At 49.8% G+C, this 22,936-nt stretch overlaps 1 protein-coding gene across 1 annotated transcript; it reads right to left on the bottom strand.

The window, feature by feature from the left end:
• Window positions 1-2,053: 2,053 nt before the first annotated feature.
• CDA (cytidine deaminase) lies at window positions 2,054-21,771 on the bottom strand. The gene is made up of 4 exons (XM_054571443.1): window positions 21,542-21,771; window positions 10,471-10,582; window positions 5,426-5,483; window positions 2,054-2,543 (listed from the first exon to the last, which is right to left on the bottom strand). Exons 1-4 carry the CDS (start codon window positions 21,693-21,695, stop codon window positions 2,427-2,429), a joined length of 441 nt encoding a protein of 146 aa, XP_054427418.1. The 5' UTR covers window positions 21,696-21,771; the 3' UTR covers window positions 2,054-2,426.
• Between the last annotated feature and the right edge of the window lie 1,165 nt (window positions 21,772-22,936).

The raw sequence follows: 22,936 nt of genomic DNA, 5'->3' as shown, positions 1-22,936 counted from the left end.
TTTACACAAATATCCAGCTTCTCTCCAGCCAAAGGAGTGTTGTTCTTCCAAGTGGACATTATTTAATTACTTTCTGGAATTCTTCTTTGCAAATTGCCCTCCGCATTGTTTCCATGACACACAAGAACACACTGGGCGCAGCCCTTCGGGCCGTCCTCATGCTTTTGCCCTCCCCACGCCCCCTTCCCTAGTGGGTGACCCTCCTTATGCCCTGGCTGGGACGTCCCCTCCTCGGGGCTGCCTTGCCCATTCTTAGACAAGCTCCACTCCCTGTTCCCACCTTTTTCCCCTCGAGTGACACTTGTCATGGAGGTCTAGAATCCTTTCGCTCTCCTCTCCCGCAGGCTGACCGAGAGCCCTGTGAGGACAGGGGTTTTGTCTTTCTCGCCGCTGCCACATCCCCGGGGTTTGGCCCCAGCGCTGGAACAGAGTACGCACTCAATAAACACTTGTTAAATGGATGAATGGATGGGCTCTAAAAGACCGTTGCCTGTTTGCAAAAATCAAATCCATGTTTAAAGGACCAAAAGTTGCCACCCTGAACAGCCGGCACGTATCAAGAGCTTACTGCCAGTAGTGCAGTATTCCACGCGACCCCCACAGCGACTCCACGGGGTGGACACCCTCATCCCGTTTTACAGATGATAACATTGGGTCTCAGAGTCATGAAGCAACTGGCCCGAAGTCACACAGCTAGAAGGCTGTCCAGCTCCAAAGTTTAAATCTTTCACCATGATGCAATACCATTTTTTCCTTATTACATGTAAAAGAGTTTTGGAAGTTTGAAAAATATAGATACGTACAAAGAAAAAAAAGTACTAAAAAATTAGTAAAAAATCCCCACTGAGCAGGATTTTACCTGATGTTAACCTTCTGGCCTCTTTAATTCCAGCATTACCTTTTCTTCTCCCCGCCGCCCGCCCCAGAGTAAGAACATGCAGCAGCAGAGTGTGCTGAAGACCCCGGCCGCCCAACAACCATTTCTGAGGAAAGGCAGAGCGGAGTTTTGCACCTCGCCAGGCGCAGCAGGTCGGCCTGCATGTGCTGTGGAGAAGCCGGTGTCCCCAGACCGCGGCACCTGCAGATGCTCTGGATTCTGTTCTTATCCTGGTTCCGGGGCTGGCCCCGAGGCCATGTCCTCCAGGGCGGATGCCCAGAGCTGTCACCCTCTTCAGCGGGCCTGCCTGGGTCCTTCCCTTATTCAGTCTTCACTTTCCTAACTGTGTGTGAGTGTGAATGTGTTAGAACCAATGCACTGATGGGACAGACAGTCCCCTCCTGGCTCTCCTCACACCCCGGAAGGTGGCATGGCCCCCACTGTACCTACCTTATACTCAGGACCTGCCTGGGTCACAGTATTTTTGTGCGGTAGGTCTGTTTGCACCTCTTTCTCCCTGTCAGACTGCAAGTCCCTCAAGGACAGAGATGCCTTTCTTTCTGTAGAATTTGCCACATAAATGATTCTCAGGTAACTAAAGGCTGCCAGACATTCGCCGTAGGAGACTGGAAAAAAAAAGGTTCAAATTCCAGTCTGCCATGTTCTAGCTGTGCAGCTTTGGGCAAGCGACTTAACCTTTCTGGGCTTCGATTTATCCATTGGTAAAGTGAGGGCAATGTACTCTGAGCCTGAGAAGTGAGGACTAAATGGGTTCATATATGTTGAACAGCTCAGCACAGTGCCCAGCAAAGGGCATGCACTGTTTCTAGACCACAGTGGGAGTGACGGGACCTGGATTCCAGTCTGCCTTTGCCACAACCCTAGAGCACGTTACCTGACCCCACTGAAGCCCAGCCTGGTCATCTGTGAGAAGGAGGAGCCCAAAGCAGACATGAGACATGGCCGCCAACAGGCCCAGCCCTGGGGGGCCACCCGTCTGGAGAACACAGGGCAAGAAGCCTAAACACATTCTCTCTCCGCACCGATGGGCACACAGTGCCAAGGGGCCCATTTCCTCTCCCAGCAGAAAGCACCCAGGTCTTTCTATAAAGACAAATCACCCTGTCCTTCCTAGGAGCTGCGAGCAATGATGGAGACAGAGCAAAACGTGCCTTTCCGTGTCAGGATGTGCTGTGATGTTTATAATTAGAAAAGTCACTTGAACAGGATAGAACCTCAGGAAGGCTAGTGGGGAAGCATTCCAGACTTGGCTGGAATTTGAAGGTGGGCCCGCAGGAAGGAAAGGAGGGAATGGGGTGCTCGCGTCTGCAGAGGACAGGATGGGTGACCGGAGGAGTTATGGCACAGGCTGGTGTGAGATGGCAGTGCGTGAATGTCATTTGGAAAAGTCATCTTTGCCCAGCCCCTGTGGGGTTGGGGCTCAGCGGGAGGTGACCCAGGTTTGTGAGAACGTCTTCATGAAGTTCTCCGGGCAGCTGTCCCCTGAAGCCCTTGTGGGGACCCAGCTTTCCCAGGCAGTAGGCATTCTTCACTTTATCTTCTGCAGGTCCTTGGGCCCAAAGGAGGCAGGCAGCAGCTCCTGGACCGTGCGGAGGAGATACGTGCCATCTGGCTTGGTCATGTAGACATCCCAGTTGGTGCCAAACTGGAAAGGAGACAAAGCTAGCGTGAGGGAGGCAGCGTGGCAGAGGGGCTAGGACAGACCTGCGTTTGAGTCTGTACCTCTCCTGCTATGACAAAGAACAGCTAATACCTGCTTCCCTTCCTTACGGCATCTCGTTTAGCCTCAAAGCCAGGAGAAATTGCACGCCTGCTTCCTTGCACACCAGATAGTGCACCTGCATGATTTCATTGTCTAGCCTTTGATGTACGTGCTGTTATTATCCCCATTTTACTGATGAGAAAACTGAGGTTTTGCTGGGTAACATCAGCAAAGCAGGATCTTAGCCCAAATCTATCTCCCCATCTTTCTCTTACACTATCAGGAGCTACCACTTGCTTGCTGTGTGGCCTTGCGCAAATGACTACCATTTTTGGGTCTGGGTATCTTCACCTGTGAAATGGTTTCAGAGACAGAATGTACTAGGCAGGAAGGAAGACAGGGGGAGAGTTAAATCAGCCGTGGAAAAACGGAAAGCGTCCTGTAGTCGGAATCGATGGACCAAGGCTCTACCTGGCCAGGTGCTGTGAGAATCACAGATGATGGGCGTAAAGTGCCTGTATGCAGTGCCTGTATACAGTGCCTGGCACATGGTAAATGCTCAGTTATCGGAAGCCAGTCCTATATTGGTTGCTAGCAGTTGCTCGGGTGTGCAGCCTGCTTGCTGTTTGCACGCTTCTGCCTGTCTCCAAGTCATTACCAGGCACAATCAGTCTTCTGCTTTTTTAAAATTAGTGTCCTTGGCAGGCTCTGCCTGAGGGGAGGGATGAAAGTTTGGTGGGTCTTATGGATGAAAGTTGAGTGAGTTTAAGTGCCAGGCCCCTGGCCCCCAAGCTTCATCTCTCGTTATTAGCACTTTCCTTTCAGTTTTGCCTGTCCCCACAGGAGCCTTTTCATTTGCCTTCTCTCATTTGCCAACATCTAATCTTTTGGGAGAAAACAGCAATGAGCAACTGGACCAAGTCAGGCTGTAGGAGCCAGGGAGCTGACGTCCTGATGTGGTTTCCTTATATGGCCTTGGACTTGGCGTAGAGCTGGGCAATGATCTCTGTCCCTCTAACGTAAGATGGAGTCCAAATTTTGAAGCCAGTGCCTTCCTTGTGGCGTTCTGCATCTAGATTTGGGAAGCGGGTTCTGCTAACTGCCTGGACTGAGGCAAGAAGCTGGAGCTTGCATGTTCAACAGACACTTTGGAACCCGAAGGCACAAAAACAAAATGGAAACAACCCCATCTCCCCGCAGATTTAAACAGCCTCAATAGCAGAAGTCTTGGTGGAAAAGCAGCTCCTTTTCTGCAAAGCACTATTATGTCTCGTCCATGGCTGAAATGACTTTGTCCCATTTATAGAACCGTAAAGGCAGGGCGTCAGCCGTGTGGGGCAGGCTTTGCTGTGAGCCTGAGCCGGCTGTGACTGCCAGCTCCCCACTGCTCCGCTGCGTCCTTCGCAAGGTCATGTCACTTCTCTGAGGAATGGGGATAAGGACCCACATGTCCCTCCTAGGCTGTGGGTGGCGTGGGGAGGAGAAGGGATGCTGTGTGTTTAGGGGGGCTGATGATGTCACATCGGAGCTCAGGGGCCTGTGGGATTCTTTAAGCTGGTGGCTTTAACCTCTTGGGACTCGGGAGAACACAGATCTCTTTCAGAGCCCACGGAAGCTCCTGAACATCTGTCTCCCCCAAGTGCACATGTACACATTGGAAACTCCCGCTGAGTCCAGATTAAGAACCCATCCCTTTGTTTCTAGAGCTGGAAAAATCCAGGCCTTCCCTCAAGACAATCTTTGTAAAAAGCACACCAGGTCTCTTCAATCCCTTCTTAAAAACATCCAATGAATTCCCTGATTCTTTCCTTTCCAACTTTTGTTTTAATGGCCTAAGATACACATAGCGTAAGATGGATCACTTTATCCATTTTAAAGCTTACAGTTCAGTTCCCTTTATTCTTGGGATAAAATATACCCTCCATCCCACGGCCTAGAAGGCCCTGTGTGATCTGGCCCTGCCCATTTCTGACTTCACGCCCCATCACTCACTTCCCCCTCATTCGCTGTGCTCCAGCCTCCTTGACTTTCTTGTGATTTGTCAAACTCCCCAAGTGCATGGGCATTAATCTTGCTGGGTCCTCCTCCTGGAAATCTTCTCTAGGTCTCTGTCTGCTTTGTCTTTTCTCATTATTTATATCCCCACTCAAATGTCATCTTCAAAGAAAGGCCCTTCCCAGTCATCTAGAGCAGGAGATGGCAGACTTTTATCTATAAAGGGCCAGACAGTAAATATTTTACGTCTTGTGGGCCATGAGATCTATGTTGTAATGGCTCTTCTCTGCTGTGATCGGGCCAAAGCAGCCACAGACACTATGTGAATCAACAGGGAGAGGCTGCGTGCCAATAAACCTTTAACAGCTGTTTAATAGAATAAATACCTGCAGGCTGGATCTGCCCATGGGCTATTGTTTGCTGACCTCTGACCCTGATCGAGAGTATTACCTGCTGCTCCTTCTGTCACTCATGACTCCTTTTTCTGCATTCTTTTTTCCATAGCCCTTCTCACTCTCAGAAACTCTACTGTTTATTTGTTTTGCTCCTTCTTTATTGCTTTTCTCCTGCGCTAGACTATATATTCTGTGAGGGCAGGGCCTGGCCTACCTCTTCACAGCTATCTCCCCAGAATGACGGGGCACTCAGTAAATATTTTTTGAATGAAAGAACAATTTCCAGTGACTCATGCAAGCTTGGGAAGGCCTTTGACATCACCCAGACAAGCAAACAGGATGGTAGCTGTGGTTTCCGCTTCATGGTTTTGCCCACATGGCCTGCGGAAAGCAGGGAGGCATCCAGTCTACATCCCCAAAAAAAGAGCTGCTTACCTCTCTCATGACTTGCCTGCAGGCCCCACATGGCGAAATAAAATCATCTTGCAAGTCACTGGGGAAGTAGAGAATCAAACAAGGATCAGTGTTTCATGAGAAACGAGGACCGCTGCTGAGTCACAGACGCACCCTGCCCTAGAGGCTGAGACGTGGTGCTTGGTGGCTTTTCATACTTGCAAGAGGCAAGGCCACGGGCAGGACCATTTTTTAAAAAACATTTTTTAATTTTTTGGTATTTGTTCCCTTACCATGTATCCCCCCTACCTTCTTCCACCTCCACCCACCCCCGCCCCACCGAGAACCATTACTTTTACTAGTGCATTTAACAAACATTTAGTGAGCACTTACTGTCACCGCACCCTAGGAACACAAAGGTTAAGGAAAATTTGTCTCTGGCCTTCAAGAGATTGCTCAGCCTGATGCGTGACATAGAAAACGGTCATTTTAAGCAAACTGCAGTAAGAAAGCATGGTAAGAGGAAGACAATCTCTGCCTATGGAGTGAGAATATTTTACAGAGGAGGTGGCATTTGGCCTGGTCCTTGGAGAAAGTGTGGAGTTCATAAGTCACCATTAGTGAACACCTACTATGCTCTGTATCAGGCATGCAAAATAATTATTTCATTTAATTCTTGGTACAGCCTGAGTGTCAGAATTTTACCTGCAAGGAAAGAGGTTCAGTGAGATCGAGTAACAGAGGTGTTCCTCTGAAGCTCTGGTTTTCCTATATTGCAGGCCAAGAAAATAATATGTGCAAAGGCCCTGAGGCATAAAAGAGTAAAATGCATGTGAGTCAAAGAGAAAATTGGGCTCCTTGCATTTGAGAAAGTCTGGAGAAGAGAAGCTTACAGACAAGGTGTTGTCTCTCAGGATTAAGGCACCTACGGGCAGTCCCCCAGCTCTGAGCAGTACAAAGGATGGTGCTCACAGAAAGTGGATTTAACTGGAGGAAACTCCAAGCCTGCTGGAGGCCCAGAGGTTCAACCAGCAGCCACTGTCATCCCTGCTTTTCCGGACCCACAGCTCTGTGATGTCCCTGGCAGGTGACAGGATTCCAAAGTTGGTTCTTGGTCAGCTCCTCCTTTGGCTAACTACATGTGACTGACCAAATTATTGTAACCCATGCACAGCTCGCTTCTTTGCCTGTAAAACTGGGGGATTAACGTCATCCACGTTGTAGGAATGCTAAAAGATAAAAAGAGATAAGGTGCGTGAAGGACTTTGGAAACTTTAGGATGTTATGCACATGTTGATGTTGCCTATACTAATTAACAGTCATGTGTCCCTTTAAGCTCCGTCATAATTTCAGTACCTTATCATATGCAGTTTTATTATATACTGTGTGCTCTATATTCTAGTTTATAATTAATTTATCTTATGATATATTAATAATAACTATCATATTGTTTAATATATGTCCAGAATGTGCCAGGCACCCTGCAAAGCACTTTATTTGCATTATTTCATTTTAATCAACAAACATTTATTGAGCACCTACAAAGGCCATGCACTGTCATTGCTGAGGATATAGCAGTGAACAAAACGGGCAAAATGCATTGCACAATGGAGTTTTTGACTAGTGAGGGGGGCCAGACAACCAACCAGCCAAGAAGCCAGCCAGTCAGCAAACCAATCAGCCAATCAGCCAACCAGTCAACCAACTAGCCAGCAAGCCAACCAATCAACCAACCAACCAACCAACCAACCAACCAACCAACCAACGTGTATCAAATGGAGCTACAGATGCCATGAATTGAATAAAGCAGCTAAGAGGAGAGAGAATGGTGGCTTGCTGCTTTATTTAATCCGCACGATAACTCCCTTTTATATGTGAAGATTCAGTTAAAGAAAGATTCTACTCCATGGAAAGGTGGGTCCTGTCTAAGCACACTCCCTCCCAGCTTCAGAAAAAAAGCGCATAGGAATGTGTGTGGGGGGGGTCCTGCCCAGGATGCGCACTAAGCCACACAACCCTTGTGACTACCAGGTGATGGGTGTTGCAGCTGGAGCCCCTTCGAGTCTTGGAGGTTGGACTCTCGCTAATTTTTTCTTTGTTCCACACATGTTGACCTAGAGTCTGCTCTGTGCTAAGCAGGCACGGGGGAGGGGCAACAAGGACCGATGGGAGAATCCCTGTCTTCAGGGGTCTTACCATCTGGAAAGGGAGCTAAATCTGCCTGTAAAGGCCGTAACATGGGCAGACTGGTTAGGGCCGTGGGAGAGGTGCTCTGAGTGAAATTCGGCTTCCCTCCCTTGGCCTGTAAGGCCCTGTATGATCTGGCCTCTGCTAAGCTCACCACTTCTTCTCCCAACCTGGTGACATGCATGGCCAACTGTCCGATGGACAGCCTGTTGGACAAGGTGACCCGCATTAGGGTTTTCAAGGCGGCGGGGTAAACGTGAGTTCCACTGGGAAGCTGGGATTGGCCTAGCGTTCAAAAATCACTAGATGGTGCACCCAGGCAGCACATTCCTGAGAAATGGGAGACAGCATGATGGTAATAACGGCTTACACTTAACACCGCAAATCTCTGTGCCAGGCACTGCGTTGAGGGCCTTATGTGCATTAACTCATTGGATCCCCCAGCAATCTTATAATATAGGGACTCTGTAGGTACTTTTATTATCCACATGTTACAGATCATGAAAGGTGATGTGACCTGCCCAAGGTCACAGTGCTGGTAAGGGGCAGACCCAGGACTTGAACCAGGACCTGTGGACTCTGCCTGTGGTAGTTTTGTAGCTTGCAGAAGGAATAATGATCACGTTCAAACAAGTTTTAATTTATTGCATACTCTGTGCCAGGAACTTTATGGAAGTCACTCCGAGTCCTCAGGAAATAGGTAGGTGTTACTCTCCTCCACTTTATAGATGAGGAGCCGGGCTCAGGTTGCTGAAACGACATGCCTGAAGCTGCTAATGGAGTTGCATTTGAGACCAGGTCTCAGTAACGCCCAAGCTCCGGCCTTTAACCATTATTCAACATTCCTGCCAAGAGTAAGAAAAACTTAAAAGAATATACATCCCAGAATGAGCTGGGTGCCTTGGAACATTTATTCCTAGCTTTTCCAAACTCCTTCTTCCTCTCCTGCCTGTGCTGGTATGAAGAGTTCCCTGTGGTTTGCGCTGGCCTTCGTCACACACTGAGGCCACGCTTATCAGACCTGACAGGCTGGGAACTTACTGACTTTGATGACTACAGCTAGGACCCCAGTGGGACCGGCTTATCTCCCCATTAGCAAAATCCCATTCTGGGCTCTGCACTCTCTAGCTTACAGATCCCGAAGGGGCTTTCCTAGACTGTTCACACTCAGCGTTAACAAGGAAGCTGGCACTTTCCATTCATTCTCTAAACCCATGCCCTCAATTTAACAAATCATTAATGTAATAATGACTGTATTTCTAGCTCAGGGAAGCTGGTGCAGGCTGAATACCCGGAGTAGAGCAGTTGGGTGCTAGAAAAATACAGGTTTTATGTGAATAAGGACATTTACTCATCGGTAGCTAGCAATACGCAGTCATGTTTAAAAGCAGATAATGACCAAAAGAAAATGCCTTTCATTGGGAACATTCTAAACAGAGCAAGGCTACCATGCTATTAACCTTTTGTTGACTTTGGCCTCTTTTTCCCCAGAATATCATTAGTTTCTTGGGTCAGCTTTGAAATTGAGTTATTTTCCTCCTTTTTAAAAAAAAAAAAACAAAACATATACTTCATATTCTGTTCATCTGCACAAAATGTTCCCAGTGCAGCCTCATTTATTCCTCCCGGAGCCGAGGGGAGCCAGGAGAAACCTCGGTCCCAGGGTGGCTCTGGGAAGTGGGGCCCTTCTCCATCCGTGGCTCCCGTTACTCAGGAGGAAAAGCTTCAATAACCTGGTTCACCTTGGGGCCAGACCGAGGCCAAGTTTAGGATCTTATAAAAGAAATGGGGGTTTGTTTCTGTCATACGTCCACCACTGTCCTTGCTCTAGGTCCTTACGTTTCTGCCGGAAAGGTCCAGCAGCTTCGCCATGAGGAAGGGATAATTCATCCCCACTGCATGACCCGTGCAGCCAGACATCCCAAAGGACCAGCACTTGGTCTGCCATGCAGTCTCTCTCCCATGTCATTGCCCCTGCACCATTAATTTGCTAAGAAAATTCTCTCTCATAGACAGTGCAAAGGTACACACATGAGCAATTTGCCGTTAAATCAGAAGAATAATGGGGTCCAAATCAATCAAAGAGCCAGTCACGTGCTCAAATTCCAAAACCATGAGTTCGGGTCCAGGGCTGACAAGAGCTCAATGAGCTCCGGGAGCGTGGATATGTGTGTTTAGGGCATGTAGAGGGTGTTGGTTAGCGCTCTTGTTCCGCCAGAATCTGCACAAGGATCTCGTGAGTTGAAATAATAGCCAGGTATACCTGGCTGTCATCCCACCAGGTTGTTTTGTATTCTGGTTGTTGGCACTCAGAGGTGAGTGCTGTCAAGTGTAGGAGTCAACCTGCATAGTGATGGATCCCACTGTCAGCTCAAGGAGGGCAGGGAAGAGTGTTTGATTTCCTGGCACAGTGTGGCACAAGGAATGAGCCCTGGGGTGAGACCCTAGAGATCTGGTTTTGTCCTGGCTCCGCCACTAACGCCGAGGAAAGTTGTTCAGCCTCTCTGGGCCTCAGTTCCTTCAACTGTAAAATGGAGGTAGAGACCAGGGAGTCTAGGTGGCCAGGAAATTTTTAGGTTCCTCCAGTGTTAGGTTTCTATGCTGCTTTTCTTTTGCATCTTGGAAGGATCCTGTTGCATTTTGTGCTGTTGTTGGAACTCAAAGCACCTGCCCTTGTCTTAGAGTTGCCTTGGTTCTATATCTGCTCTGTAGGCTCACCAAGGGCAAAGTCCATTTCTTATTTACCTCCTTATCCCCAGCAGTCAGCCCAGAGTCCTCTACAGTGCCTGGCACATAGGAAGTATAGAATAAACATGTTAGATGAGTGAATGAACATGTGCACAGTGGACGACGGCTGAGCAGATGCATGAATATAGCTGTGACACGGTTTCCCCACTCACCTGGCAATAGCAATGGCCCTGAATTCTTTGTACCCTTCTGAGACGGCCTTCTGGATAGCAGTCCGTTCTGCACAGATGCCCAGCGGGTAGCAGGCGTTTTCTACGTTGCATCCTGAGCAGAAAGGAGAACACAGTGGTATTTCCAGCAGAATCACTTCCTTATTACATGTGCTGAGTAAGAGGCTTGCCCCATTCCGGTGCGGGGAAGGATGTATAACTAGGAATGAGGTGGGGAGGAGAGGGTAATTTGACCCAAACCATTGGGAAATTCTGTGACCCGCTGTGTCACGGTGGCCCTCCCCAAGAACCTCTCATTTTCATCACTTACCCAATGCCCCCATCTTTTTTTTTTTTTAAAGATTTTATTTATTTATTTTTAGAGAGAGGGGAAGGAGAGGGGGAGAGAAACATCAATGTATGGTTGTCCCTTGTGTGCCCTGCACTGGGGGCCTGGCCCAGAGCCAAGGCACGTGCCCTGACTGGGAATTGAACCAGCGACCCTTTGGTTTGCAGCTGGGGCTCAGTTCACTGAGACACACCAGCCAGAGCCCAATGCCCCCATCTTGAAGCACGGCCTAGGAGTGGGGCAGGAAAACAGGGCAGATTAACCCAGCCCCATCTCCCCAGCAGAGGTCAAGGCCAAGGGAGATGCTGAGGCGTCAGAAGGGGAGCACAGCCCCAAGCCCTGGATCTAAGAGACGGAAGCCATGGCGGTGGGGCTATGGGAGTGGCAGACAGGGCCTCTGATTCAAAGGTTGTGCCTGTGCAACACTATTGTTGCTGGTTACCAGCCATCAGGGTTCAGCCAAGGTTCTCTGTGAGCAGTGTCGCAAAACAAACTGTCAGCACCAGCAAACTTACAAAATACTGGCAAGCTGTGTACAATGTGTGTCTGCGAGTGCACAAGCCTAAAAGCAACCTCCAGTTGTCCAGTGGGAGGAGGCGCACTAAGGTGGCACAGCCCACCGGAAGAGAGTTTTCCCTACCATTCTTCTCATGGGTGTCCCTGGTCAATGGGGGACAATGGAGAAGGACAATGGACAAAACAATGGTGTAGCCAGGCTGGCTGGCTAAGAAACTCCCCATTTCAAGGAAGCTGCGAGACCACAAACAAATGGCACAGAGACGGGGCCTTCCTGACCCTCAGGACGTATCACTCTCCATAGCTTGCTTTTCTCCTGGAGTCAGGGATATTGTTCCCCAGTATTCATTTCTCCTTTCTCCCTTTAAGTAATACAAATGATTCCCATTCCAATATAGTGGAGACTGTGTTTTATAGACTCCCTTGTATTGTAGTGTTACCATGTGACAAAGTTTTGGCTAGTGAGATGTGGCCCAAAGGGAGTAGGAAACATCTGGATCACTTTTGTTTTGTAAGGAGATTGCTTGTCCTTTATTTTGTTTTCTTCTCCACAGGCTGGGATGGGGTGGGACACCTGTGACCACGTGGCTTATTGCTATAGGGATGGAAAAACAAACACCGAAGGAATTTGGAGCAGAGTTGAGTTGCCTATTTGCCCTGGACCAACTGCATATTCTGAATTTTTACCTGAGAGAAAGATTTCTGTCGTGTTTGAGTCATTGTATTTTGGGATTTTTTTTATAGCAGCTTAACCTATACTTAACTAATACAGAAATTTATGTTGAAAGTGAGATGCAGCTGTAACAACAACAACAACAAAAACCCTAAAACATGTGGCTTTGGCCTAGCAGGCGGGCAGCATGAAACAGCTACAGACACAGCAAGGTGGAAAGCTGGTGCCCTGGCTCCTCTGTGACATGTCATTTGTGAAACCCCACCCTGCAATATGCTGGAAGGCAGAAAATGTAATCTACCACCAAGGTTTCTCCACTTGGCAACGGGAGTCAGCCCTGTGGCAAAGGTGTCTGATTAAGGGGGTCAACTTCTCATCTGCTTTGGGCGCCTCAAGGTAGCCACCACGAAAATGAGGCAGCAGGGATGGGCCAGGCAGGGAAACCAGTCAGTAAAAGAAATGGCTGGCAACTTAAGGACTATGCCCAGAAAGGACCCTTGGGTATGATTGTACTGTATGAAGGTGACTGGAAGCAAACAGACCAGAAGGTTTCTAAATTTTTAATAGACTTGGATAGTCAAAGAAGCCAAAAGGCTGGTCTCCAAAAAGCCTGTGATTATTCATCCCTTACTGCCCCCTCAGCCTGGTCCCTCCTACTCCCCCCTCAGAAGCAAGCTGAGAGCTGTATGACCCCGAGGCGGACATTCTCTCCCACACCCATTTCACATGCATGGCCAAGAGTGATAATGGTCAAGGAAGAAGCTCCCTGAGGGCCACAGGGGGTCCTGTGGCAAAGATTGTTCCTAGTGTTCACTCTCCAATAGAATCCACTGGAGTTTAGCTGGGCACGTGGTTACCCAGCTGGGGACTACATTTCCCAGCCTCCCTGGAAGCCTCATGTAGTCCTGCAGTTTTAGCCAATGGGGTGTGAGCGGAAGTAATGGGTGTGATGTAAAGATGACATTTTTATGGGAACGTTCCTTGCCCCCCACTTCCTCTTTCCCTTTCCCTGGGACTGGAAGGTGGATGTGATGGGGTGGGCCAGTTTTGAACATGTGGATTAAGACACCGCTCGGGGGACAGCAGGACAACGAGACAGGAAGGAATCTTGCAGAGCAGAGCAGTTCAAACGCTCTGGGCTCTAGCCCACCCCTGGTCTGCTACCCGAGAGAGAAATAAGCAGCCATCTTGTTCTAGTCCCTGCTTATTCTGTTCCGTATCTACCACGCTCCCTTTTCCTAAGTCTGAGTCTTCATTGTGATTATGCAGCATTTTGTTCCTACTGTAGTCAACAAATTTGCAAATTAGCTGGCCATTATCTCTTCATATATTTTCCTCACATAGTTTCCTGTCTCTTCATTATTTACACTGACAAGTTAGGAGGAGTTAAATTAATCACTTAAACCTTTAATTATTATCATGATTCTCAGGATCACAGGCATTCACGTCCAATTGATGGGGAGGAATGGCTGTCAGTAGACAGCCTGCTCCCCGGGCGGGGGGGGGCCTTGGCAGCAAGTCCCCTGCTGGGCTGAGGGTGAGTGTTCACTGACAGTTGTGTCGGGAATGGCTGTGTGGTGTTAGGTGGGGACAGGTTTGGAATCCTCCCTTTGGGAAAAAGGCAGACAGGCACACTGGTCACCAAAGGGTAAGCTATAGTGAGACTCTATTATTTTGACAGTCTAGCACCTCTTCCTCCTTTTTTTCCTGGGGAAGGACCCTCACTTCATTCCCTAGCATGGAGTTCCAATGGAAGCTGCCATCTTTTCTCACATGACCTTTTTATTAGTCTAAGGATGAGCACCTGAGCCACACGGGGCCAATCAAAGCTCTTTTCTGAAACTAGGAGTGTGAGCCTGGGCCCTGAGGACCGTCCGGCTTCCATTCATTATGGAGCATTCAGTGAAGTGGATGCTCAGACAAACGGATGAGAGATGAGATGGGAGATGACTACAAAAGAGTCCGGCTTGGTGTGTGTTGTCCCTGAGGTCCGGCTACATTCCAACTCTTTCCACAGGTCATAGGAGCCAATGCGCCCTCCTTTTGTCTAAAATAGTTTATGTGCATTTCTATCATTTGCAACCATATAGAAATCAGTGAATACAGTCGGGATATGGGATAGGAAGTGATCAGGGAGTTGCAACCCTGAAAGCAGTGGTTAACATTTATTGAACACTTACTTCGGCCCAGCATTTGTTCATATTCACTTGTGAGTTACTGTAGCTGGGATAGCAGGCACTATATTGCTCAGCTTCTCAGCTAGGTCAGTGAAAGTTAGCCCTGGCTGGTCTGGCTCAGTGAATTGAGTGCTGGCCTGCGAACTGAAGGGTTGCTGGTTCGATTCCCTGTCAGGGCACATGCCTGGGTTCCAGGTCAGGTCCCCAGTTGGGAGTGCGAGAGAGGCAACTGATTGATATATCTCTCGCATATCGATGTTTCTCTCCCTCTTTCTCTAAAAATAAATAAATAAATAAATAGGAAAAAAAGTTAAATACTCTCTTGTACACTCTGGCCTGCCCATCCATTCCCACCCTTCCCAACTTTGCTGACCTTTGACATCACTGCATTTGACTTACGCCTCCCCAAATTAAGATCCCCGCCAGCCTGCCTAGCCTCCTGGCCCTGCCTCATCCCTGACTCAGGGAGACTTTCTCTATTGGGGTTGGAAGATGTGCAGTTAAAGCAAATGGACAGATTGCAGAAGGTCCGGTGTCTCAGGACAATTGCTCGTGTCTGTGCGTGATGCTCAGAATGCCCTCATATGGAGGAATGTTCCTCCACCGTGTGTAAAAACTGCAATGGGCCAGTTAAGGAGAGAGAGGTTGTTTTAGAAGGGAGTACTCACGTACCTCACTGCTCAAACAGAGCTGTGTAGTAAGAACCCCTAGGTTCCGTTTTGCCCTGGGACCCTGTGTCCTACTGGCTCTGAGAATATGGAAAACAGTCTGAACCTCCTTGAGACTCAGTGTCCTCATTTATAAAATGATAAAGACAGTGCCTTCCTCATAGGCCTCTAATGAAAATGAGCTGAGATCATGCATGTAAAGCACCTGGCATAAAGCGTGCACAGAGTAGGGGGTGGCAGCTGCTAGCTGCTGTTATGAACTGTGTGGAAGCCAAGATTTTGGTGGTGGTAGGCCTGTGTTCTTGAGCTTTTGCTTCTTTTAGACCACATGTGACAGTGACTCTGTTTCTGTACTTCGGGAGCTTTGCAATCTTTTCTATGATAACAAGGCTGTATGTAATCCGCTGCCACCCTGCCTACTTCTTAGACCTCATCTCCTTTTGCTCTCTAGGCCGATTGGCTTTACAGCTGTTCCCCAAGGGTGCCAGGTCCTCTCCTGCAACAGGGCCTGTGCACCGGCTGTCCCCGCTGCCTGAAACTCTTCTCTCTTTGCGCAGTGCTCTCCTTACTCTGCTCAGATGACACCTCCTCAGAGAAGCCTTCCTTGATCAGCCTATCTAAAACTGCTTCCTGCCCTCACTTCCTCCAATCCTCTCAAACCCTTTACCGGGCTTTAGTTTTCTCCGCAGGAGGTAACACTTCCCTGAAATGGAAGTCATTATTGTTATGTAATGTCCCCCATGACAGAGTAAAATTCTGTGGTCAGGGACTTGTCTGTGTTGTGCATTGCAGTTTGCCCAGGGCCTGGAGCAGTAAGGCCAGTGAGACTCTCAGTTACTTATTAACAAATGGGTACAATTTCCTACTTCACTGCTAGATCTCTGAGATACAAAGGAATAACTGTATCTGGGGCCTCTAGCAAGTTTAAGTCTTGCTTTAAGAAAAAAAAAAAAAAAGAGATAGAGAGAGAGAGAGGAAGACAGCCTGTGGCCAGGTACTACAATCCTGAAAGATCAGGCAATTTTGTTTTGCCCTTAAGCCCGGAAAACAGGCCGCGACCTAACCAAATGAACCAGCTTTCTTCCTGATGTTGCCTTTTCTTAATTTGAAGCACATGGAGAGGCTGGTATGGTGCCCAGTGAGGAATCCGTAATTACAAGATAGACTCAAATAATACTATGATAATAGTGATATTATTACTAATTGCTTTCCTTTATTCTTGTCTTTTATTGCTTTGCTTTTGAGGTGCAATGAATAGTCTCTCTTGCTCCCTATTAGTTTTCCCAGCCAGGTCCTGGACCCTCTGGTCATTTCTGGACCTGAAATGACTGTCAACAAACCCTTGTTGTCTCATCCACTTCCACCCCTCTCTCCCCTCCCACCTCTGCTGACCTTTGACCTTGCTGCCTCAGTCAGGCACTCACTGGAACACTTTATCTGCATTGTATCATTAATCCTTATAACAACTCTGTAAGGCAGACACTGTTATAATCCCTTTCCACAAAAGGTAAAAGCCGAGGTTTGTGCCGAGGATCCAGGACTCGTATCCCCACCTGCCTCTCAGATAAAAAGGTCCCTTCTTTTTCTCTATGCCATTTCGGGGGGCCATGTATTGAGGTTTGGTGCTTAAGCGAGGCTGGGGTCAGGTATCATCAAGATGTCAGCAAGGAAAGAAGTCCATAAACAGTGAGGCGATTTGGACCCAGTCAAGCAAAGAGAGCAGTGCCAGAGAGCACGTGACCCATGCCCTCGGCTAAGATTAGATGGTGGTTCTTACATCAGCATCTTTGGAAGAACTTCTTTAAATAGATTTATGACCCCACCCTTGGAGTTTCTGCTTCAGTGGATCTTGGTTGGAACCCAAGAATTAGAGCTTCTAACAGGCTGCCAGGAGGTGCTGAGGATGGGGGTTCTGGGGCCACATTTGAGAAGCACCGGACTAGGAAGGTGTCATGTCCATGTGTTTGAAGAAACACTACATTCTCTTCATCTTCCTGCCTCCCTCTATACCACAAATGTAACGCACAGTTTTATGTAGGAATCATGTTCTAACTCAACTATAGGGTTAAGGTGGGGGGGGGGCGGGGTGAGTGAAGCTCTTCGTTGTAGTGAGCCACTTTTGACTGACAGTGGAGAGAGCCAATGGATGAGCCTGGGGTTCGCAGGGGTGGAGAGAGTGGGATGCGGGATGTGGTGGGTGTGCAGGGCTGCAAGGAGAAAAAGCCGGTAGGGAAGCCTGCTTCCACTTATGTGAAAGTGCTGGGGGGGCTGGGGGTTTGGGGTGGGGACCTGCACTAGGTCAACCACTGTGGAGAGGGGGCGATATAAAGCAAATGGTCGCGAAGGAGAAAGAGAGCCCAGGGAGGGAACCAGGATGTCAGGGGCAGATCTGGGGGAAGATGAACGAAGGACCAGCTTTCAGCGTTAAGCCAAGGCAAGAAGGATTCAGCAGTTAACCAGGACATCCTGAAGGGTCTCTCTTTATATGGTTTGTTCCTCCCAGAATTCATCGTAGATGACCCAATGAGGTAGCTTTCCCCGAATGACAACAACGCATATAGAGCGCTGAAGTCCCTCGAGAGAGGGGAGGAAAGGAGAGAGACAGGCCGCTGTCCCATGAGCTGGAGAAGGGAAGCCCCCCTGCCCTTGGGTGGTGCCGCGAAGAGCAGACCTCCACGATTCTCCGCTACCTCCCACCTGGCATCCCCCTGGAGTGCCCCCGTGTGCTGACTCCATTTCCCTTGCCCAAAGCTCCTCTGTCCCATCTTAACACTTCCCCTTGTGTCCTTGACCCACATCCCCTCAGCAGCTCTTCCTTGCCGGTGAACCCCAATTCTCTCCGCCACTCTCCCACAGCAGTCGCAGAAGGTAATTGGTGTAGTCATTAATCGCCCTCCTGGTGGCCCATCTGCAAGGGGCACAAGGCCCTGGCCAGCGTTGGAGGCAATAGAGAGAAAATGGTCACTATGAGATCATGCCAGCAAAGCTGTCTGTGCAGCCAGCATTGCTTTTGAATTGGATGGGACACCGGCAGCCTCTGAGGGTGGAAACTCCACAGGCAAGTCTTTTGTGCAGTTGGAAAAAGTCACAGAACTGGGCAGACTTGACCCACTATAAGCTCTAAACCCAGTATCTTAATTCAACTGCACCCTCTGTGCCTCCTGATCCTCTCTAATTCCTCCCGTGATGGGTTTCCGCTGGTTGTTCCAGGCCCCTTCCTCTCCAGGCTCTGCCTCAGGGCCATCCACCCTCCCTTTCCATCTCAATAACGAGACTCCAGGCCTCTGGGAAGTGCCTTTCATTTGTCCCCCTCTCCTCAGCACAGCTATCTGACCTCTTCTGCACATCCTCATTTATAAAATGTGGTACATTTGGCTATTGGTTTGGTCTGCTTGGCACCTCCTCTCTCCTTCTAATGGTAGCAGACCTCTGTCCCGCTTTCCCCGCCCCCTAGAGAGATGGGATCTGTGGATCGGCTGGCCCAGTCATTTTGCCCCATCTTGACAACAGTGGTTGGCTCTGGAATGTGCATGTGATTGGAAATTGACCAATCACAGCCCTTCCCTGGAATTTTTACATTTCAAGCTAGTGGGGAAGATTTCTTTCCTCTCTATTTTTGAGGCTATAAGAATGTAAACCAGAGGCTCTGATGCCTGGAGGAAGACCACCTACAGGAGTAGAGAAAGAAACCAGCAAGAACCCAGAAGGATAAAGAAGAGCATGGTGACATTTGAGTTCATGACGGTGACATTTGAGTTCATGACCCAGCTGTGTCTGAGACAAAACCTACCATTGTTCATTATAGTTCTGGTTGGTTTCTGTCATTTACAACTAAAGTGTTCTGACTAATGCAGGTGACATTTATCGTCCATGTGGTGGCTATGACATGTTAAGAGATTTTCCTTGTCAAGTGGTTAATGCATACTGAATCCATCGTGCCTGCCAGTGGTGCCGTTGGTCCTGCCGCCACCTCCCCAGCACGCCCAGCTCTGCCTTCAGCCTCTGCCTCAGTCAGTGCCTCATCACTCCTCTGGCCCACGTGGCTGGAAGTCCCAGCACCACATTTCTTCCTGTATTTCTAATATGGCCCATCCCCGGCCTGCCGCATTTGTCCCACATGGTAGCTTCCAGATCGTTCCTTCCTTTTCATCCCGCCCGGTACTGCTTTAGTCTGAGCCTCCCATTGGTGTGTCCACCGAACTTCAACTGAGGACCTATTCTAGGTCAGGCAATATGCTGGCACTGTGCCCAGGTCAGCAGACAAGATAGATGTGGTCCCCTGACGCCCCCTTTTCTGCCCCAGCAGTCCTGCAGTACCTGTCAGACTGATTGTCCTCAAATACCAGGTTCATGTTACTCTTCTTAACAACATTCCTTGACTCCCCGTGTCCTCCCTCACCACATCCCAATGTCCCTACGCGGCCTTCGGAAGTCCTCCACGGTCCACCTCCCATCATCCCATCCTCGTTTTCATCACACCATTACTAGTAGCAGTAGAAGCAGCCACCATTTATGACACGCTTATTGTGGGCCAGAAACTGTGCCAATCACTTTATAGGCATCAGCTTATTTAGAGTGTCACCGCTGGGGGTGAGACTCAGCGCAGTCAGTGACCGACGCAGCAGGGGCACCAGCACTAGGAGAGGACCCTGGCTGCCCCACCCCACTGGGCCAGGCAAACCAGCGCTGTTCCCAGCCCCCCGTCCACAAAAGGTGGGCGTTATAGTCCCCCATGTACAAATGTAAGCCAGGACTCTGAAGGGTCAAGTGTGTTGCCTAGGGACCCACGGCTGGTAAACAGATTCCAGTCCAGGAGCTTCTAACTCCAGAGCCGTCAGCCCATCCCAGAGGGCCTCCCTCAGTTCCCACAGCACAAGCCTTGCTCTAGGGACACCGGCTCCTTCCCTGCAATTTAAATAGGCAGCATTCCGCTGCCCTCGTTTATTCGCTCCCACGCTCACTGGTTGTGGCTCCTACTTTGAGCCTGTGCGAGGGGCGGGGATCTCCACGGGGGCAGGGACTCTGCCGTTTCTGCTCACTGTGCTGTCCCGAGCACCTGGTTCATCACTAGCACATAACTGGCAAATACTTGTTGAATGAATGAACCAATGCACAGATGAAGAGGGGATGTGGAGGCGTTGGAACAAACCAATGGCTGATTCCATGTTCGCAGCCCTGGTGTCACGGGTCAGTGAGGGCGGCGATGTTATTTGTGGTGGTGGTTAATGTTTAATACTCATCTGAGCCACCAGGCCTGCCTAAATGTCCACAGGACACTCAGAGGCGTTTTATTCTCTACAGAGCAGCAGAATCTGAGGACCAGGGGAGCTCTGGGTTTGAACCCCCGCTCTGTGCGCGCGGGCATTTGGCCTCTGTGACCCTCTGTTTCCTTCTCTGCACAGTGGTGCTATAACTGTCCTGGAGAGTTTAAGTGGGAGACGGATAGCACTCGTCACATTCCTTTCGCTTACCAGCACCCATTCAAGGTTACTTTTCCTACTCAAACATGTTTAAGACCCAGGTGACTCATGAAACCCACCTAGAAACTCAAAAGACAAGAAATAACATGGGAGAGCCCAGAAGAGACACGACAGAGGGGGTGTCAGGCCCAAGCTGGACCCACAGCTGAGTGGTGGAGCGGACGAGGGGCTCACACCCTGGCCAGGGCGGCCGGGCGTTACTGACTAGACAGATGCACCTGTGTGGGCCTCTGGTCCTTTAAATTCCCCGCAAGCAGCAGGGGAATTCTAGGCAGCAGGGCTGGGCATTTCCTCCCAGCCCTTGGTGCCAGTTCTCATCTGCCCTCCCAGTGGTAGCAGGAAGGGTGGTAGAAGCAGGAAGGGTGTCAAGGACATGTCTTCCCTGCCACCTCCACACCTCCTTCCCTGGTGTCCTGACAGAGAAGGCCCCTCGTTTAGCGAAAACAAGCCTGCATTTTTGTTCAAGTGAGCTTTTCTATCAAACCAACACACCAAGGAAAAAGCGAGGGACAGATGAGTGCCAGCTCAGCTTGTGGTCCCCACCTCCCCAGGCTGGCATTCATTGCTGGTCACTCAGACCGCTCCTGGCTTCTTACCTCCAAGACCTTCTGCACCCCATTAACAAGTCGGCCCATCTGGATTGCTTGTTTTTCCTCCCAGCCGTCCCCCAACACTGTGGGTGGCAGGAAGAAATCAAGGTTTGGGGGACTCCAGCCCTGGGTTCTGCCTCCAGCACCCCATGTGACCTTGAACAAGTCATGTCATCTCTCTGGGCCTCAGTTTTTTCACTCAGAAATGGGCATGATAGCTGGGCATTGGGCCGAAGGTGAGGACTTGCTGATATAACCCGCGGGAGCCTTAGCAGCGGCGGGGCCCAGAGGAGGACTCGCCGAGGACTAGCGCTCACCCTCCTAGCGCACAGCACTGCCCCTGCTCCTTACTGACGACTTTCCCTTCCAACTTCCTTCCCGTCCCACCTCCTGCTTCCCAGTCTTCCGAGACTCTGAAGCCCCTAGATTCGAGCCGTGCCTTCATCGTCGTCTGGGACATCAGTCAGGGTAGAGGCAAATGGCATTATAGGGGAAATCAGCTAAGAGGGGACAGAGCTGAACTCGTCTCTTCTGGAGACTCTTGTCCCATCCCGAGTATCCTGCTCTCACCCCCAAAGCTATCGCGGTCCGGGACCCCGCGACGCCCTCCCTTGCTCTTACCGGAGAAGATCTTCCCGTCCCTGGTGAGGACAGCAGCCCCCACGGGGAAGTGACTGTAGGGACAGTAGGCGAATTTCTTGGCCTCGTGGGAGCTGAGCACCAGCTTCTGGACGCACTTGGGATCCAGGACGCAGGCATGATGCATCTGGGCCATGTCAGTCCCCACGGAGGAGCAGAGGAGCAGAGGAGCAGAGGAGCAGAGAAGGGAGCCCGCTGCGAGGCTCGGCTGAGACCCGCTACGAAAGCAGCTCCTCCCCGGGGGTGTGTCCCTGCCCAAAGCTCCCCGGTGCGCCTGTGGAGATGCTGGGCGGGGCCGGGCCCGGGAGTGGAGCGTCCCCCCTCCCCCAGGCCTGGGGCCAGAGGATGGGTGTGTCTTTCAATGTGGAAGAATGTGGCTGTGCCCACATGTGTTTTGCACTCTCCCTTGGGGACCGCTATGGCTCTAACACGCTAATGGGCGGGTGGGTCAGGAGACTGGTGTCACTGTGTAGGCGGTGACTGTGGACATGCCCTCCTCAGGGAAGTAGCTGCTGAGGGGGTCTGTGGAGGTCTAGGAAGGCCAAGTTCCAAAGGTTGCAAAACCCTGTTTATTGAATGACTTTTTCTCTTCTTCACTGAGGGAAGGGATGAAGCTGAAAGGGCAAGATTGGAGCAGCTACACTGGTCTCCTTAGGGAATTAGATCAAGCAACTTCTTTATTTTTACCTGTTCTCCTTCCCATTCATCTCTGTCTCAACCCAGAATGAAAAAGAATCTTAGCTGGAGGGAACTTCTGAGATCGTCTCTCAGGCAAAACAAACATTGGGTTGGTGATACAAGAAATGTGTTTATATCCTGGCTCCGCCAATGTTCCACATGTACAACTGTCAGCAGATTGTTTGACTTCTCTGTGCCAGTTTCCTTCTGTCTATGTGGGGATAGGGATAATCTCCATTTTCTGTCTTGAAATGACAGAAGAGCTCTAGCCTTGGCATTTAGCAGACCCTAGTTTGAGTTCCAGTTCCGCCGTTAATTAGCCATATGACCTTGGGAAGTCAATGCCACCTCTCGAAGCCTCAGTTTCCCCATCTTTAAACTGGATGCACTAGCAGCATCTTGCAGAGTTGTTGTTAGCACTGCATGAGATGTGTGTACAGTAAAAACGGATCCTGGGACACGAGACACGAGTACTCTTTGTGATTCCATGAAAATTGGATTATTGTCATTCAGTGACTTGGCCAGGATTACATAGGAAGAGCAGAACACCAGTTAGGGTGTCCAGAGGCATCCACATGTCCCCAGCCCCGCAGCAAACAGGAGTGAATCAGTGGTTTCTCTGAGGGCTTGGGTAAGGGTGGAGGAGGGGGAGGGGCGATGGAAGGGGAAGGGAGAAAGGCAGTGGGTTGGGGGAAATGA

The sequence above is a fragment of the Pteronotus mesoamericanus genome, unplaced genomic scaffold (assembly GCF_021234165.1).
Source record: "Pteronotus mesoamericanus isolate MK-2021 breed Mesoamerican mustached bat unplaced genomic scaffold, CSHL_Meso_final contig_221, whole genome shotgun sequence".
Taxonomy (NCBI): domain Eukaryota; kingdom Metazoa; phylum Chordata; class Mammalia; order Chiroptera; family Mormoopidae; genus Pteronotus; species Pteronotus mesoamericanus.
The sequence above is the reverse complement of the archived record's forward strand: the minus strand, read 5'-3'. Positions and strand labels throughout refer to the sequence as shown.